The sequence below is a fragment of the Camelus ferus genome, chromosome 15 (assembly GCF_009834535.1).
Source record: "Camelus ferus isolate YT-003-E chromosome 15, BCGSAC_Cfer_1.0, whole genome shotgun sequence".
Taxonomy (NCBI): Eukaryota; Metazoa; Chordata; class Mammalia; order Artiodactyla; family Camelidae; genus Camelus; species Camelus ferus.
Genome location: NC_045710.1, coordinates 21,571,474 through 21,590,065, shown reverse-complemented (window position 1 = coordinate 21,590,065; position 18,592 = coordinate 21,571,474). Strand labels below are relative to the sequence as shown.

Sequence of the window (18,592 nt, the reverse complement as noted above, 5' to 3'; positions counted from 1 at the left end):
CACCAGAAGTCCCCCAAGCCTTCAGTCAAACACACCTATCCCCTGTGTGGCTAAGACTCTGATTATTGCATCTCTAGGAATGATCTCAGGAATGTTCACTGAGACTAAGGCAACATTCACAACTGGGGCCTTGGCCCACTCAGGGACAGGCAGGGCTCCTGGTCCTCTGTTCCTGAAACAGTCCCGTGCATTGGCTGTGGTGCACTCTAACAAGAAGGCCTCACTGATAGAGAACTTCAGGGTTCCATACATGTTCAGGTTCATTGTCTCGAACACCCTAGTACCCCAACTTTTATAGATGTGGAAACCAAAGGTCAGAGAGCAAGAATGACCTACCAAGGAGCAGCTAGGTTATGACGGTGGGGTGCTTGATGCTGGAACTTGTGGCCCCAGGACCAGGGTTCTCAGCAGGACTTAGGCACTTGCCTTTCTGGTGATGCTCACAGCTCAAAGACAAATGATGATTCTGGCCTAGAAGGAGGAGAACTCTTTGGGTTCTGCTCTCTCTGAACACATTTCCACTTTCTAGTTGCATAGAATCAATGGAAAAGAAATTGTTGGGGTTTAGCACCATACTTTTGAGATGCCTCAATCCTGCTGAGACTGTCAGAGAACATCTGCTAAGGATGCAGTAGTGGACAGTGGTCATTTTCATCACCACCAGGGCAACTGAGCACCCTTTCCACACGGTGGTGGAGGGAAGTGGGGGGACCTTGGTGGAAGGCAGGGCTTGGTCTCCCACTGCAAAGAGGCCATATATTTCCTCTTCCCAACCCTTACATGCAGAGGGGTAGATTTGTGAACCAGTCCTGTCCAATTAGATATTCTCTTCCCCTCCCCACCATACTCTTGGTTACTCTGGGCTTTGAATCTTGAGGAAGTAACTGAAGGAGGTAGGACCAACTGAGAGGTTCTTTGCGGCCAGTCTTTGGGCCCAGCGGCAGCAATGCAGGCAGATCCTGTGGTGGTGTCCAGCTGGGCGGCATCTCTTCTCGATCCTGCCCACCTTCCAAGCTGCAGTCTCTAGATTTCCCACTGACTCTGTGATTTACCCTTCCCATAAATGACTTTCTACTCACCCCACCCTGGATTGGTTTCCCTTGCTTTCTGCCAAGAATCCCAGCTAGCTCAGGTGCCTTCTAAGAGGACTCTCATCCTCAGAGTCCCCTGACTGTCACCTTTGAGAAGGACAAAAGGAAAGGAGTTGGGAAGGGCTGGGAAGGAACTGAGGCATCTAGTCTACCCAATGAGCCTGAACAGTTCAGGACACCAGCCAGGACTGCTAAAAACATCTCAGCCACCTCTTCCCTGTCCTGATGAGAGACAGAACTCCAGAGAGGGTATGAGGGCTGCCCCCAGCGCACAAACTGGGAGTGCTGTTTGAATTGTCATCTGTGATTCTAGTGCCCAGAGCTGGCGCCATAGCAGCCTTGTGCTAACTGATTTATCCCAAGTCTTACAGTTCAGATGCCCTGGCAAGACTGTAATCATATCTATTTTTTAAATGTTGCCTAGCCCATTTGTCAACTTTTCAGCCAGAGATGCCTTTTTTATCAGCTGCCCACTTTGCTCAGGGAGCATGCAGACCCATGATCCCCTCAGGCTCCCTGAAAACCCCCTTGGATCTTGCAGGATCCTGATAGAGTTAAATACCAAAGAACAGTCCAGACCTTGACAACTCAGGAAGCACATGGGTTCCTTTCACAGTTCTGCTGGGAAGCAGGCTGTGTTGGTGCCATCAACTAGGCTCTCTGAAGTCTCTAGGATTTTGATGGGGTTTGTGGGTACAGTGCTGCCCAAATGACAGCTATGTGCCGGGCTTCACCCCTGTCATTAGCCTGTGACTCTCCAACCGCTATGGGAGCTCTGCTCTGCGTTGCATCAAACTAAACACGGGTGGTATACAAATAGACAGGGAGAAGACAGGACAGAGAAAAAGGGGAAGGGCGGAAAGCTATTTCATCCTCACCCCAAAGCTCCTCCCCCACGCTGGGTCTTTCCACCTCCCTCCAGCTCCCCCCTGATCTCCAGAGAAGCCTGCCTTGGCAAATCAGGTTGTCTGTACACAGAGTGGGGCCCAGGATCAATGGTAGAATAGAACTGAAACCCCCACTAACTGTGGAAGACGGTGCCTGGAGGCGGTGGGTCTCAGTTACCAAGAAAGCAGCGCAGTTTGCCCTGTTCTCCCCTCTACCACTCAGACTGCTGAGGTCAGCATCCACACCTGTAAAATAAGGAGCTCAGCATCCGCTCAGGATCGCTGGACAGCCCAGCACTCTACATGGAAAACACTTTGCAAATCATGAAGTGACTTTAAAAGTGGGGCTGCATCTTCAGCGTTTCCTTCCTTCCTTCACGTGGACAGACAGGAAGATGGGTATTTCCCCATTCGGACGCCCACAAGCATTCCCTGCAAACACAGGGGGGCCTAGAACAAATTCCCATCGTGTGTTACAGAGATCTGAGGGAATGAAAATTTCCTTCTCACTGGAGCGCCGATGTTGGGGAATTTACATTTGATCCAGGTTCTGCCTTACCTCCAGTCCCCATCGGTGTGTCCCTTTTCCTTCCAGTTTTCTCACCATTGCTATGAAGAGTAACCACAGCTGGCTGAGCTGGCAAAGGAAGAGTCTCCTCAGCCACCTTCTTCCCGCCTCGACCTCCTTACAGCGGTGGGGTTTCCTTTGTCATAGCTCCACGCAGGGAATGAGTGATGATCCCCATTAACCCAGGGTGTTCCAGGGAACGGGCTGAACGTGCAAGGAAAAGGAATGCAGGGCCCTGAGCCAGGCTGCTCAGAGCTACTCGCTTGTGTGTTTTGGTTTGGGTTCCTGACCCTGCCTTTCTTCCTCTTCCCCACAGGTGGACTCTCAGGTATGGCCACCGCCACCCTCCCTGGCTTCTTACTGCCCCATCTGTCGGTGGTGTTCACGCCTCTTGCAATACCCATGGCCTGGACGTGTGTCTCGGTGTTCACTGGCTACCAATTCAGTCTTGCTAAGTCCTGTAATAGATACGCACCTAGAACCTCCCAACAGGCCAGGGATGCGGGAAATATTTTAGCTGTCCTGGTCTAAAGGTTGGATTCCTCAGGCTGTTCTCTGGTTTGATGTTCTAGAGGGGCTGCCACCATGAAATCATCCTCAAGCATTTGGCCCCGATTGATAAGATCGATGCTGCCAGTTCCTTGTAAGATGAAAGACAGGGCTCATCGGGTACCTTGGCAGGGACCTTTAGTTTCCCATAGTTTCCATCAGCCCCTGAACGCACCATGACCGGGATGCATGTGATGCAAATGCAGCTTCAAGGCACACCCTCCAGCTCCTCTTACGACCACATTGCCACCCCTCCTGAGTAGACATTCTGGCTTGGCACTGGTGAAAGGTGACCTAAAATATGAGTCAGAATGGAGAAGGAAAGATGGAGTTTGGGAAGCCTAACTTCACAGGCACTCAAACTCCTTAAATAGATGTGAGCTCTGTGGTGCTGTTGTTGCCACAGGGACGGTGCGTGTGCCTGGGGGCTGAGGATGGAAGGGAGGGAGCAGGATGTAGCCACAGCCAATGGGCTGTGACCACAACCTGCTGGCAGGTGCAGAGTAGCTCTTCCAAGCCTTCCAGAGGTGCCCTGACAGGGAGAGAGGCTAGGACAGGGCTCTCCGACAGGGGATACTCAGAAGCCCAGGGAGAAAGCCCAGGTAAGGTGGCCTGCCTTTCACAGTGGTGGTCCAGCCGCAAAGCTGGATTTCGGATCAGGCTCTGGTTCTCAGCACCCTAGTCGTGGAATGTGAGCTTCTAGAAGGGCTTCAAAGGTGCAAGGAACAAGTCAGGGCTCTAGTTCCCAGAGCTGCAGAATGGGGTAAGGACTTGATCCCAAAAAAGGCACAAGCCCCATGCCTGGGGACACAGGGTCAGGTCTTGTGATTGTAGGAGGCTCGAAGCCCACGCACTTCTATACACAGCGCCTCCCCATGTGCACATGCGTGCACACACACACACACACACACACACACACACCCAGAGCCAGCAGAGCAGTGCTGACTCTCTGGAAAAGAACCCATCTCATCACTGCTTTGGCCAGAAAGGCCCAGGCAAGTGAGGTTCCAAACCCCCTGGGGCAGCTGTTAATGTCAGCAGAATCACTTTGGAGGTTCTGCCCGCCCCTCTGCTGCATACCAGAGACAGTGGCCTCATCTTGCAGCCCGGCCCTGTCCCCGCCCCTCAAAAAGAACCCCTCCCCATCTCCCCATTTCCCCCCCAAGGCAGAACTCAGGAGCAATCATTTCATGCTGCATAACCATTCGAAATGGAATCCCCATCTCGACTGTATTGGAGAAAATTTATTTAGTAAGGGGTTTTTATTACGTAATATGTATATGACATCCAGTAATAGGAACTGCATTATATTTATTGTTTATCGCTAAGAAAATATTGAAACAGAAGGAAAATTATCAGGACCTATTATTCTCCAATGAGAAGGCATTTTAGGGCTCCGCTGGAAAGAGGAAACGGAGGAGGAGAAAGGACTCCAACCCCATAGAGCTACAGCGGTCCCAAAGGTGCTTTGCCAAAGGTTCAGGAGACAAGGGATTTTAGGGGCTCCAAAAGTAATGCAGTTCTGAAACAGCCTTACTCGTTTTCACGGAAGCCGTCTTTCTGTATAAGCAGAGAGATAAACCCAGAAGCCCGGGATGCTGTAAGAGTTAATGAGGGGGAATCACGTGTCATATTTCTCCGCGTTCATTGTAGTGTTAGCATCTCTAGTCATTAAGAGTCTGAACTCTTGCACTGTGAGACTTCAGGTAAGCGCTGTCTCCCTTTCTGGGGCCTGTATTGCTGTTTTGGTGAATGGAGAGGGTGCTGGACGAGGTGGTCTCGCCTGGGGCCTGGGGCCCGTGCACACGGGTTTTCTCACCACCATCCTGTCTCCTCTAGTTCCAGCATTTCCGAGAGAGGTTGCCGCCCACCTTTTTTTCCAAATTCAGAATGGCTGAGAAGGGCATAGTTTCTCAAACCCCACGTAACCTTACAGAGTGCTTCAGCCTGAGCCCTGGGACCTATGTGGTGGTCGTCTCTGCAGGCAGAGAAGCAGCTGAGTTCTCGCTCCGAATTTTCCTGAAGATGTCAGACAGTGACAGGTACAGAAGTACTGGGATTCTAAATGTTTTATTCTACTTCATTTTATAAAAACACATTGCATCATTCTATGTGGCAATTCATTGTGACAGTGGGGGACCCAGCACAGGCCCAGCTCTCGAGAAGCTCACCCCAAAGGGGGCCGAGAGAGTCTGTGAGGCAAGAGGTAGACCACAAACAAGATGGTGCCATTGCTCAGTGGAAATGCAGGGTCACGTGGGAGGACAGAGTAGAGGGATCTGCCCCTGACAAGAGCAACTGAGGAAGGCTAAATGAGGGAAATGGCACATGAGCCAGTCCTTGATGGAAAATGTAACTTAATGCTTCAAAGGGGAAGGCAATGCAGGCAGAGGAAAAAAGCATGAGCAGAAGCAGGGAAGTGAGTGAACACAGGGCTTGCTGAAGAGTAAGTGATGTTGCCCATAAGCCAGGAAGGTGGTACCTGGCATGCATGACAATTGTCTGAAATGTGGCCAGAACATGGGCTCCATCAGGGAGACAGTGGAAGATGGGCTTGAATGCAAGAGTCCGATGGTGGAGGGTCTCCACTGCTAAGTTGGCAGTCAGGACTGGGATCAGCAAGCACGCATTCTGCTGGGCGCCTGGTTCCTTCTTGGACCCAAGGCAAACATCATTATAATCATGTAGGTCTTTACAGCTGAGCACGGACGAGGCCTTCTCAGTCCAGCATGCCAGTCACTGTGCTACCAGTCAGAGTTGGAACATAAGACAAAGCTTACTTGCCATCCTGGCAATGGGGGTTACTATACATGTAATCTGGTTGTGAAAGGAAGCCATTTACTAAATGGTTTGAAGACCAGGTAATGTCCACCCCAAAGACTGGATGCCAGGTCACGATGCTCAGTTGGTCTGCTGCCTGCCATGGCCACCCACTTCACATCCTCCTGTGCTCAGGGCTCTCCACTCGTGTTCTTGGCCTAAATGTCAAATGCCACTGGGGGTGCCTGCCATAGGTAAGCATAAGCCTCCTTGGAATAGTGAGCTGGTCTTCCTTGTCACACTGTCCCCCTCATTTTCCAGGGACCTGGGCAACAATCTTAACCTCAGACCACTGAAGGTAGGTGTGCAGTAAGCTTTGTTTGAGCTTCAGTAGTCACATCCCATCCCCAAGAGCTTCTGTCTCCTTCCTTCTTGCCTCACCACTGACCAATGAAAACAGAGACACTATAATGGGCGGGTGATGGCTCAAAGGGGCAGGGATGAGGGGAGAAGACCAGGCCTCGAAGGCCAGGCTGGACCCATCCATCTTCCTTCTACAAACTTCCATCCTCGCATTCCCCAAACAGGTTTTATCCGATTGTTGGATGAAGCCTCTGTCTCAGATCCAGGTGGGAGGTTCTTACACCCTCACTGTACCAGAAATCTAACGTTGTCTATTCTCCTTTAGATCCAGGCAACTCTTCCAGAAGATAGCTCCCAACAAAGCATTTTCTACAAATACTCTCAGCAGGTACAGTATTAAGCCTGGGGCGAGGGGCCTTAGAGAGGACGGGTGATGGAGGGAACAGAGGGAAGAAAATCCTTCCTGGGCCCTTATCAGGATACAGAGAGGAAAAGTGGCCTGATGGGTGGTTTTATCAGCCTCTGTCCCTGGATGTCTCCAGAACTGATCTCGAGGGAAAGGGTGCCCCACCTGGGTGACACCTGGGTTGGAGTGAAGAGCTTGGAAAGGGAGGGGCTAATTATGGGGCTGGTCTTTTTAAATCTGTAAACAAGCAATTGGCAGTACCCCTCAAAGTCTTTCCTTCTCCCTGCTCTGCCACCTCCCACCAACCTTGGCATCCTTCCTCCTGGGAGCTGGCGAGCTTCAGAAAGTACCAACAGCATTCTTCCTGCCAAGCCACCTATGTGCACAGGGGATTTTCTTAATGGTTTAATAAACCGTTATAAAGAACTCCTTGACTTGTCAGGATAAAAACAGCTGCCAGGGACTCTGTGCAGTAGGCCTTTGACCATCACGTTGGTGTGGGAAGTGGAAAGCGATACGGATGATCGGATATACCGTGCCGGCCTCAGGCCAGGTGGGGGCCAAAGACAGGGAGAGCGCAGGCCTCCAGAGGGCTAATGGGGCAGTGGTCACCAGGAGGCAGGCCAAAGGGAAATGATTCAGGCAGCCTGGGCCCAGAGACAAAAACAAGGAGCAGTGAAGAATGTGGCTGGCGGGAGGATAAATGTTGTAGGCGGCAGCTCAGTGTGAACCTCCTTGAAGTCAACACGGGCCCAGGATTCAGGCCCACAGTCTGGGCTGACTGAAAAGGCACTTCACTTGATGCAAAACAGGATCTGCCAAGGTGACTGAACTCAGTCTGTGAGCTCCTGAAGGCCAAGATGACATTGTCCCCAGTACCAATCACTGCTTGGCATAGAGAAGGTACTCAATCAATTTGCAATGATTTAAGATGCCCAAGCTAAGATTACTGCCCCGAGGGGATCAGCAGGACCAGATTAGGGTCCCTGAGACCAAGCTTTCTTCAGGGGCGGGTGGCAAAATCTTTAACATGGTCCTTGCACCTGTACATCTGAAATAAAAAATATAATTTGTCATATGATAAATGGTACAGATTCCCTAATCAGGACTTTTCCCAAACAACAACCAAATGTCATAGAGGAAAATTGATAGCCCCTATGCGGCCTTTGCAGGAATTAGAATGAGACAGATGCAGCTTTGTGCCAAGGTGCACAGCTGGGCAGGGGAACAAAGACTGGACTCCAGCTTCCTTTCACCCCTCGGTGGGCACCTTGAGCAGGGCCAACCTGGCATCATTCTGCACAACCTGTGAACTGTCCTTAGAGTTTATTGTCCTCAAAAGAAAGTTGAAAGCAAAATACTTGTCCATGCACTGACTCTGTCCTCTCCCCCGATCTCTTGTATCCATTTAACTGGTCCCGGAACAAACGCAATGACCTGCTAGTTCTGTTGCCCTAGCACAGGTTACTTTCATTGGCTGTAATAGTAATGATGAGACTATAATTCAGGGTCTGTCTGTGGGAAAGGAAGGACACATTCGGCCTCTGGGACAGGCCACATCCATCATCCATCACTTACCCAGTCAGCAAATGTGTAGCAAATACGCTAGGACATTCGAAGACTCTGCTCAACTTTGGGACTGCAGAGCATCAGTCCTTGGGGATCTTCCATTGAAGTGGTAGAGGCCTATGTGCAGTTCCCTGGGAGTTTGTTCAGGCAGCCTTCATCTCCATTCTAGCCCCATCTCTTCCAACATTCTGGTGGTTACTGGGTGCAGGATCCAGGTCAGGGCCTGTCCTAGGATGGGGGACAAAGTCCATGCCCCAAAGCTGCTTATGTTCTGGTTGTGATTCCACATAAGTTGGCATTTCTCACCAACATGTTAACTGCTCTTCAAAGTGGGGTGCCATAATTCTTTGAGGGAAAAATCTTAGTTGATGGCAGGCACACAACACTGACTACCTGACATAACCAACCAGTGAGATGTTGGAGGGATGACCTAAGGGCCGATTTCAGACACTTCCAGGATGTTTTCCGCCAGGGACATCGTCAGTGGTCATTTTTCCAGCTAAATGACTCCCATAAGGACAAGCTGTAGGGCTGCTTTTGCTTTCCATTCTGGGTGGTGAGGCCAACCCTGGGGACTACTTGTCTGTCATCTGTGGGGTGCTGATTCTCAGAAGACCCCAAGGAACCACCTCCTTCCACCTGACCTGGTGTCACTCTGCAAAGCCCCCTGCTGGGAGACCTTGCTCCAGCTCCTCCCATGGAAAAACTTTCCCAGGATGATGATGTCCCATCACACTCTCTGCCTTTACCAGGAGGTTGTAAGAAATGACTGCACGTAGAACAGCTCTGCTTCTGCTGCCCATCGAGCTGCTCGGTGTCCCCCACAGAAGAGTTGACGCCTGCGGAAGTTCAGGCCAGGAGAAGGTTCTCTCCCCTCAACCTCAGTTGTTCCGTTCTTTATCCAAGGAAAACCATGATGTCTCCCTTTCTGCTTCAGTGGCTGGGAAGACTCATGCTAAGTAACATGCTCAGTTAGAGCAGCTTCTCTCAGCCTGGATTCCTGGCATTTTTATCCACCCCCCCCCCCCCACATACACACGTTTAGTAGTCATGTTTCCTCTCAGTCCCTTTCTGGAAGCAGATGGGAAAACACACCTGCAGGGCTGAATTGATTCATTCAATAATATTTCTCCAGAGGGGCTCCTAAGTGTCAGGTATGGTGGGGAGGAAGCAAACACTGCTTTCAGCCAATAATGAATGAAGAGGGACATGCAAGGTGACCCACACTGGGTATCAAATGTCAGGAGTAGGCACTACAGATGTTTGGAGGGACTTATCACCGTGGCCTGGGGCAATCAGGAGACTTTGGGACAAAGGTGAGCTAAGTGCTTAGAAATCCCAGTGCTTTTAGTGTGCCCTTCAGCTCCCCGGCCCTGATGTGATTCCTGCATCCCTTCCTTGTTTGCACCAGGGACCGGACATTGATGCTGCCCAGCTGCAGAGCCTTCTCAACCAGGAATTCCTGAAGGGTAAGGACCCGCTGGCCCCAACCCCATCCTTGCAGCCATGCCAGTCCAGTGCCCCGCTCCGTGACATTTTAGTCCTTCCTTTTCTCCCCCCTTAAGGACCTCCAGGGGACACATTCTCTCTGGACCAGTGCCGGAGCATCGTGGCTCTGATGGATGTATCCTTTGCCATCATCCCCTGCCCCTCCCCTGGCTCTAAGATCCCATCTCTCTGTTGGCTTTCCCGGGGGGTTAATTATGACATTAGGGAACCCTCTTCTCACTCTCAGTATTTCCTCTTCTTCCTTGGTTCTAAGGGCTCACCAAAGAGCCTGGGTTTCTGGGGATTCTGTACCAACTCATTAACTCTCCAGAAGCACCACAGCCACAGTAACAATATACCATCTATCGAGCATCTGCTACGTGCCGACAGTGGTACCGGTATGTTTTTCCCTTGTAATTCGTGCAGTAACCTCTGTGATATAAGAAGTATTATCCTATGTTGCAATAGAAGAAACAGGGGCTCAGAGAGGTTTAGTCATTCACCTCAATCACACAGCTAGTCAGAATTTGTGCCTGGATTTGGAGTTTTCAGCCTCCCAAGTCTGTTCACACATTCTCCTTCACTGCCTCCTTGCAACACCAGTGGTAACTGTTTTCCTTCCACCTCGCTCCTTACTACTGGAGGAGTCCTCACTATTTAAATTCTGTGCTCAACAAGCCCCCAGTTGAATAAAGAGAACAACCACCAACCCTTATAGAAAACTCCTCAGTCTGCACGGCAGCTGCACCCCGTCGTTACCGTCCGGCTGCATTTGCAGATGAGGCTGGGGTGGGGTGGGGTGGTGCTGTGGCTGCCTAAGTTTCATGGCCACAGTGGCAGGCCTGGGAGTCAAACCCAGGTCTCCTGATTCCTGTCCTGACTTCCACTCTCTGGTGAGACACGTCTCCCCCTGCCGCCCCGTGTCCCTGATGGCTCCACGTGGACATCACCCTCACCTGCTGCCTTGCAGCTCTTCCCTGGGGTGCGTGCTGTCTCTCTGGAGTGAGGCAGATCCCCGGCTTTTTCACTCTTAACAAGGCTCGACAGGATGTGAAGCTGTCCATGGTCGAACAAGAGGCCTCCTTGATTAAATAATAAATCAGGCCCTGTCTCTGCTGGCTCTGGTTTGGAATCACTCAGGGACACTGCCCATCCCCACAGATGAACCCAAATGGCCCTCAACAAGCCCCACAGCAGGGGGAAGGTAACCCGAGGGGAGGTCATGTCTGCTAGACCCCTGTAAAGCAGACAGTTCTTTTCTACCCTTCCTCCTGCTCACCCTCCAGCTCCCCTGCAGGCCCTCAGAGATCAATCTTTTCATTAGTTCTCATCAAATGCATCGTATGGAGTGATCAGAGCTGGCTTTAATACACAGAGCGTGGTCCAGCCGCTGGTGCACACCTAGTGCACACTTACCTCTCATGAGGCCTCAGGAGCTGCAGTGATACCCACCCCCACCCCCCTGGCTCCTCCCCACTGTCTCCCTGGCAGGAGGGAGTTGGGCCCCTCTGACGAAGGCTGTGTTTTGGGTTCTCTCTCTTCCCCTGGATGCAAGTGGTGTTGGCTCACCTTTCTCAGGGCTTCCTTCTCCATCCAGTTGCCCATTCTCCCCTGTAAAATAAATCTATGCCAGGTCCCTTTCAGACGCAGCAGGAACCAGCTGGCATGGGGCCACATCCAGGTGGCGCTGGACCAACCTCCGTGCTAGCTGATGGATGGAGCTGCTCCCTCTCCTCCACCCCTCTGCTCACTGCACACAGATCTGGTTAACTCTTAACTGTCCACCAGCTGAAGGTGAACGGGCGCCTTGACCAAGAGGAGTTTTCAAGGCTGTGGATCCGCCTGGCCCACTGCCAGGTACCGGCGTATTGTCTTCAGGCTAGCACTCCTATTCCATCTGTTTTAGCATATATTTACCGGGTGTCTGATCCTGCACCAGGGTTGGGGGGGGATGAAAGACGAGGCATCTCATCCCCGCCCTCAAGGAGAGCCCCATTTTTGCTTGGGGAGGCGTACAAGCACCAGTAGGTGGCACAAGGAAATACCTGGTCAAGTGGCCAGCTGGGGACTGCTCTAGGTGGCTGGAGAACCGGGTCCCCGTGGACTGCAGCTAAAACCGCTGGCTAGCGCTGCCCTCCTCATCCTTCCCCCAGCCACTGCAGCATCCCCCGGGCCACCAGCCCACTTCATTCCCTTCCCCTCCATCAGCCAGAAGACACATCAGAATCCCAGGGGTGGTCTGTGGCTTCAGTGTGTCCTCACCATTGTTCTCAGGACAAAGTCAAAACTCATCAGAGATGCATGAGTTGGGACCCTACTTTGGGGACTAGGAGAAGCCCCTTCACTCATCCCACTCACTCCTTCAGGCCCCACCCATGAGACTCCTTGCCCTCCACTCCCTGCACCCTGAGCCTGGCTGGTACCCACCCAGCCCGAGAGTCTATCCCCCAAAGCTCCTTCCCTGTGGGGCCTTCCTTGGAGCCTTGCCCACCCCCACCCCAGACCCAATTAATTCCCCCTTGGCCCCTAACACTTGAGCCCACAACAATAAAATAAAAATATGTTATTTTATATATGATTTATATCACTTGATCCCCGACTGAGGTCATCTGGCTTCTCACCAGGCTGATGTGCCCCTCCCATTAGATCACCGTGCCCTCCAGGGCAGGGATTTCCTCATATGCATCCTTTTCCCCAGTGCCTTCCACAGGGTATAGCACACAGCAGGCACTCAAAAATGACCGAACGAATGCATTACTGAATGAGTCAGTACCTAGTTGAGAAAACGCTCACCCAAAGCCAAAAGAGGCCAGGGAACGTTCTCAAGCCGCTATTTCACAGTAATTGTCTCCCGCAGGAGACCTCAGCTGCACGCCTGCTCAGGGGTATTTTGCTTTGAAACAGCTCCAGCAGGGAGGCTGAGCATAGACCACAATTAGGAGTCCCGCATTGAGTCCTGTGGTGCTTGTCTGCTTAATCAAAGGCAAGTTACTTACCTGCCTGAGCATCTGTGTCCTTACCTGAGAAGCATAAGGATGCCAGGGGTAAGGGTGAGAATTAGGGAGAAGCAGAAAGTCCCAGGAAAACGTAGAGCCGCCCTGGACACAGCTGAGGTGTTGGAGTGACTTCATCCTGGGGCTGCACCTGGTCTGGGATGTGGTTCTCGCCTGCCTTCAGCGTTGCTACTCAGAGCGCTCCTAAGCACTTTATAAAGATGTGCTCACTTACTTCTTGCAACAAGCCTCTGAGGTAGATACTGAAACTAGCCCTGTGCTACAGGTTGGGAAACTGAGGCCCAGAAAGATCGGGTAACTTGCCCAAGGGTACACAGCTGCCAAGTCGCTGAGCTGGGGTTCACACCCAGCGATTTGGTTGTGAAGCCTGTGCTCTTAACCCCCACCCTAGGCGAACTCTAGAGAGCTCTCCACCTCCCTGGAAAGTGGCAGCTCCCTGTGGGGCAGGAGCCCAGTCTGAGGGGTGAGGAAGAGGAAGGAGGGCAGGTCGGGAGCAGGAGAAGTGCGGGCCTGGGAGAGGGACGGCAGCCACACACCGCCGCCCCCTCGCCCCCACGGCCAGGTGGTTGGCTTTACCAGGCAGAGCCCTTCCCCTGTCCTCAGCTGCTCACCGTGCCAGCCTCTAAGCTGGGCCTTCCCTACTGTGTTAGTGAATGGAAAAGGAATTTCGCAGGACCTCCCCCTACCAGACATCCTCTTCCAGGTGGCTTGGGACTCACACAGGCTTCCTACTTGTTTTTCCGTATCAGAGTGTTTTCCAGAACACCCAGAAGAACTCCAGAGTTTTCCTGAGCTCGGATTTGTGGAAGGCCATAAATGACACAGGTAAAGCGGCCCTTTGCAGTGAAGACTGGGGGCGGCAGCGGGGGGTGTGCGATGCCCACGCCCCTAGCATGCTGTAGGCAAGGCTGGGAGAGGGGCAGCTGTGTCCTCCCCTGGTTCACCCCGGCCTCTGTGGGCCTCCTGGCTCCGAACTCAGACTCCACCCTCCCCCGCCTGAGTTCTCCAATGCGGGTCAATTTTGCCGATTGCCTTTTCTCCCCAGCACAGCTCTAATTGTGCAAAAGTAACCCCACACGGTTGATACCCTACCAGAAGTCAAGCTCGCCTTGAAGACGCTTTCATCTCAGCGTCTGGGCCATCAGGGTTAAATACCCACGGGTGGGTTTGATATACTCTCTTCACTGAGGGTCTGGGCCTAAGTGAAATTGAATGGCATCTGTCGGCTTCAAGGAGGCAGATCTTCAGTCCTGGGCTGATGATAATAACACTGGAGGGCGCAGAAGTTCAGCGGGAACTTGCACTCCCGTCACCTCGTTGGATTGTCTCAGCAGCTCTGGGACTGGGAAGGGCAGGAATCATTATCCCCACTGTACCAGCAGGGGAAGTGGATCACAGAAAGGTTAAGTCAGGAAATTGCCACCTTCCTGAATAAAATGGAAAATTATGATGCCAGTGGGTTACCGCTGAAAGGGCAGCCTCCAGGGCTCCCAGGACTCCCAGTCTGCACAAAGAATCAGAACCTGAGCTGCTGCTCCCCCGGCTTCAGCCTCGCTCCTCCCTTAATTCTTCATAGCGGAGGGCTGAGGTTCTCAAACCTGAGCGTCAGAACCCCCTGTAGGCTTGTCAAAGTGGGGATTGGCGAGCTGCCTCACCCAACCGGAGTACCTGATTCAGGAGGGCTGGGGTGGGGCTTAAGAATTTGCCTTTCTGACAAGTTTCCAAGTGAGCCCGAAGCTCCTGGTCTGAGGATCATACTTTGAGAGCCACTGAATAGCCAGTGAAAGATGAAATCTTTAAAGGAGACTTCATTAATGACTCCAGAATAATAGCAGGGAGAAAGAGAACAGTTGGAATTCAACAGAAAAGCTGGGCGGGGCAAGGTGGGTGACTGAAAGGGGCAATGGAGCGCCTGTTAAAAAAAAGAAAAAAGGGAAGGGGTGTGATTTGAGATTATGGCAAGCCCAAGAGGCAGGCCCTATCTAAAGGAATGCAAATTTCCATTTAAACTCTGCAGGAGAACCTAAACAGGTCTCTGGCTGTGTGGGGCCCAGGGGCCACCAGGCTTGTCCCCTCCATCAGGGGTTTGGTTTGCAAGGTTCTTCTAGCTCACCAGGGTGCACAGGCCCCACTTACTCTGTCTGCCACTGTCAGCTCTGGGGTGGGTGCCTCCCTGAAACTCATAACTAGACATATAAGATGATAAGACCCAAAGAGGGCAAGGCACCTCTGTCCTGCCTGCCTCAGGCCACCACCTGAGGTCTCTGCTCCCTGGACCGGTGACTTAGGACTGAATCCCTCCTCCAGGAATCACACTTACCAAGCCCAGCAGCCACCATGCATGAGACCCACATGCAGTCACGGCGTTGGGGAAGAAGCCTCCCTTAGACAAAGTCATCAGCAGAGAGAGGCCTGACAGGCAGGGCCAGAAGCAAACTTTCAGGTGTCTCGGTAGCTCCCATCCCACATGAGAATTATCAGATGATTATGAAGGGTCTTGAGTGTCTTGAGTTGGCCTCTGACAAAACTCCAGAACAGTATTGTTGGGGCCCAGCAGCCAACAAGCAAGAGGCAACTAGAGAATCATAAATACACGGCAGAGGAGCGGACCAGCCAGCATGGGGCCGAGGAGGGAGGGCTGAGGTGGTGGAAGGCCACGAGGTCCCTGCACCCCACTCCTGGCCTCCCGCGCGCTCACCGGCTCTCCCTGTGGCCCAGACTTCCTGGCAGGCGTCTCTGTCAGCAACGAGCTGCTGGGTCTCATGAGCCTCCGGTACAGCGACAGCTCCGGCAGGGTCACCTTCCCCAGCCTGGTCTGCCTCCTGATGCGCCTTGAAGCCATGACAAGTAAGCGTCACCTGGGGGCACCTTCCCAGTGACCAGAGAACACCGGAGGGGCCCAGGGATACACTCGGCCCCAGGCCTGGGCAAAGCCTTAGTAGTGGGAAGGGCTGGAATCCTGCTAGGAGCCCTTGCTCAGAGCCAGCATTGGCCTATGTGAGAGTGTAGTTGGCTTGTGTCTCCAACCACTCTCTGTACCCTTCTCTCTCCAGGACATCCGCCCATCCCAGGCCTTTGATCACCTTACTCAGCACCTTTTTCAGGAACTAATCACCGTGTCCCCTCTCCAGATTGGGTTATGGTTTAAACCTCCTCTTCAGTCATGCAAGGAATGATTTGGTCTGTGCTGAAAGATTGCACACACAAGCGAGTTGGTTGGGGCAGGAGGTCCTCCCACTGTCCGCGCCATGTGACATCACTCAAAAAACCCCCTAGCTCGGAGCAAGGCAATTAATCAGATGGGAAGACCTGAGCCCTGGGAGGGTAAAAGAAAAGCCAGAGACACAACCCTTGCTCCAGAGAATTCTCAGTTGGACAGGGAAGTGCCCCTGAAATACTTCCTAAGACAAGTCCTGACATCCCCACGGCCAAGTGTAGGGGGCACAAACTGGAAAGGGGAGGGTCGTGTGGGACAGAGCCATCAGAGAGAGCTGTTTCAAGAGGTGAGCCCTGAGCTGTCCCTCGGCTGTAGAGTTTGGCTGGAAAGAGAAGAGGAGGGGAGATGGAGCTCCCCTGGGGCTTTTCACAGAATCACCTCATTGCCTTGAATGTCACATGCCCCCAGGCCTGTCCTGATTCCTCTCTTCCTCTTTACCCCAGAGGCTTTCCATAACCTCTCCAAGGATGGAAGAGGACTCTACCTGACAAAAATGGAGGTGAGGTACCTCCCCCTTCCAGAGACAGGGCACAACCCCAGCCCACCCCCCTCACCTGATTCTAGGGGGCATTGCTCTCCCGGAGGCTACTCAGCAGTCTGTCAAAGGCCAGCCAAGCTGCCGGCCCCTCCTGCCTCCAATTACTGCCTTTATATATTGCTGGCTGCCAAGGCTGCTTTAGGATCTTGGCAGACAGATTTTATTTTTTTCCAATAGCTTAATAAAGCAGAGGATTATGTGGGAGTCATAAATCCAAGAGGGAACTAAGGAACACCTACTGAGCTCACTGTACATTAAACTTACTCCCAGTGAGTGTTTGGAAGAGCGTCCTGGCCCAGCCAGCTGGTCGACCTCAGCTGTCCCTCTCAGCACCTGCACTACTCAGGGATTAGCAGAAGCTGCGCTGCAACAGAGGGCTGAGGCCTCCTGCTTGGGTTGGAATTAGCTGGAAAGGGTTGACGAGACTAGACTGAGGTCTTTCAAATAAAGAGGGTACCATTTACCCTGCTCTGTATTAAGCTAACAAGTTTAAAGACTGGTTGTAACAATGATGCTTATTTCTCAGTGGATGAACCTGGTGATGTACAACTGAAGCAAGCGGCAGAACAGACCCCAGAGCCCAGGTAAGACATAGAAGCTTTTGAATCATTTCCTCCTAGGAAATTCCCCTTCTCCTCCAGGAGCTGCACGGGGGACTTTCTCCCTGGGAGCAGACCCCCCACCACTGAGATTACAGAGCCCTTGTGTGTGTGAGCCACGGCTCAGCCCCTTGTCCCTTGAGTTTCAAGACCAACGCTGCAGATTTCATCCCAGTCATGCAGACCAGTGGGCATTCGTGAAAGAGTGTGTCCTGGAAGTTACAAATGAGGGATTTAGAATTCTTTTTTTAAATTAATTAACTTTTATTGAGATATAATTGACATTTAACATTGTATTCATTTTAAGCATACAACAAAATGACTTGAAATAGGTACATATTGTGAAATGATTACTGTGGTAAGTGGGGTTAACATCTATCACCTTACATAGTTATTTTTTCTTCTTATGATAAGAACTTTTACAGTTTACTTTTAGCAACTTTCAAATATACAACACAGTACCACTAACTATATTCACCATGCTGTACATTACATCCCCAAAACTTGTAACTGGAAGTTTGAACCTTTTGATCACCTTCACACATTTTGGTCAACCTCTGACCCCCAACTTGTGGCAACCACTAGTCTGATCTCTGTATCTTTCAGTTTGGTTTGGGTTTTTTGTTGTTGCTATTTTTTAGATTCCACATATAAGTGAAATCATACAGTATTTGTCTCTCTCTGACTTACTGCACTTAGCATAATGCCCTTCATGCATGTTGTCACTAATGACAGGACCTTCTCCTTTTTCATGGCTGAATAATATTCTATTGTATATACATATAACCACAATTTCTTTATCCATTCATCCTTTGAGGGACACTTAGGTTGTTCTATGCCTTGGCTACTATAAATAATGCCACAATGAGCATGAGAGTGCCTATATCTTTTTGAGTTAATGTCTTTGTTTTCTTTGAATAAATACCCAGAAGTAGAATTGTTGGATCATACGGTAGTTCTATTATTAATTTTTTTTTCAGTTCAGTGACTGTTTATTGAATAGCCCCTATATGGGAGGCTCTGTGCTAGACTCCAGGGGCACAAAGATAAATAAAATTCACATGATTTCTGACCTCTGTTGCTCACTACCTAGTGGGAGAGATAGTCCTATAAACAGGAAAATATACTCTAATATACAAGTTGCAGTGAAAGAGGCTTGGGTGTTACATGGACACGAAGAGAGGGTGCTTCATATGGGTTCAGCTTTGGATGTGGTGATGTGCTTGTGAGTCACCCGTATGGAGATCTCCCATGGACAGATGGATATATAGGTCTTTAGGGAAATCAAACTCAGTCCTTGCCTTACAGGGTCTTGCTATGGAGTAAAAGAGACAGAAATGTAAATGTAATGAATCAGTTACAATAGTCTAGTGAAAGCTGACACAGAGGTTCACACAAAGATGATGGTACAACTGCCTTGGCCTGGAAGTTGTGATGTCTCTCTAGGAGACTGCCTGGGAGCTGAGTCCTGAATGACTCAGAGTAGTTAATCACCTGTCGTGGGCTGTCGATGGGTCATCGTAAACATGGAATACTTTGGGTG

The 18,592-nt window shown here is 51.3% G+C and overlaps 1 protein-coding gene across 2 annotated transcripts in view; it reads left to right on the top strand.

Annotated features, from left to right (window-relative positions):
- Positions 1-18,592, top strand: part of CAPN13 (calpain 13) — a 132,128-nt gene that overhangs the window by 107,582 nt on the left and 5,954 nt on the right. For both annotated transcript variants that reach the window (XM_032497297.1, XM_014557942.2), the window contains 11 exons: positions 2,863-2,874; positions 4,935-5,137; positions 6,177-6,213; positions 6,544-6,606; positions 9,605-9,662; positions 9,759-9,817; positions 11,470-11,538; positions 13,445-13,520; positions 15,414-15,542; positions 16,356-16,411; positions 16,977-17,034. In XM_032497297.1, the coding sequence (XP_032353188.1) occupies positions 2,863-2,874; positions 4,935-5,137; positions 6,177-6,213; positions 6,544-6,606; positions 9,605-9,662; positions 9,759-9,817; positions 11,470-11,538; positions 13,445-13,520; positions 15,414-15,542; positions 16,356-16,411; positions 16,977-17,003 (789 nt within the window). In that variant the 3' untranslated portion in view covers positions 17,004-17,034. The remainder of the gene's footprint in view (positions 1-2,862; positions 2,875-4,934; positions 5,138-6,176; positions 6,214-6,543; positions 6,607-9,604; positions 9,663-9,758; positions 9,818-11,469; positions 11,539-13,444; positions 13,521-15,413; positions 15,543-16,355; positions 16,412-16,976; positions 17,035-18,592) is intronic.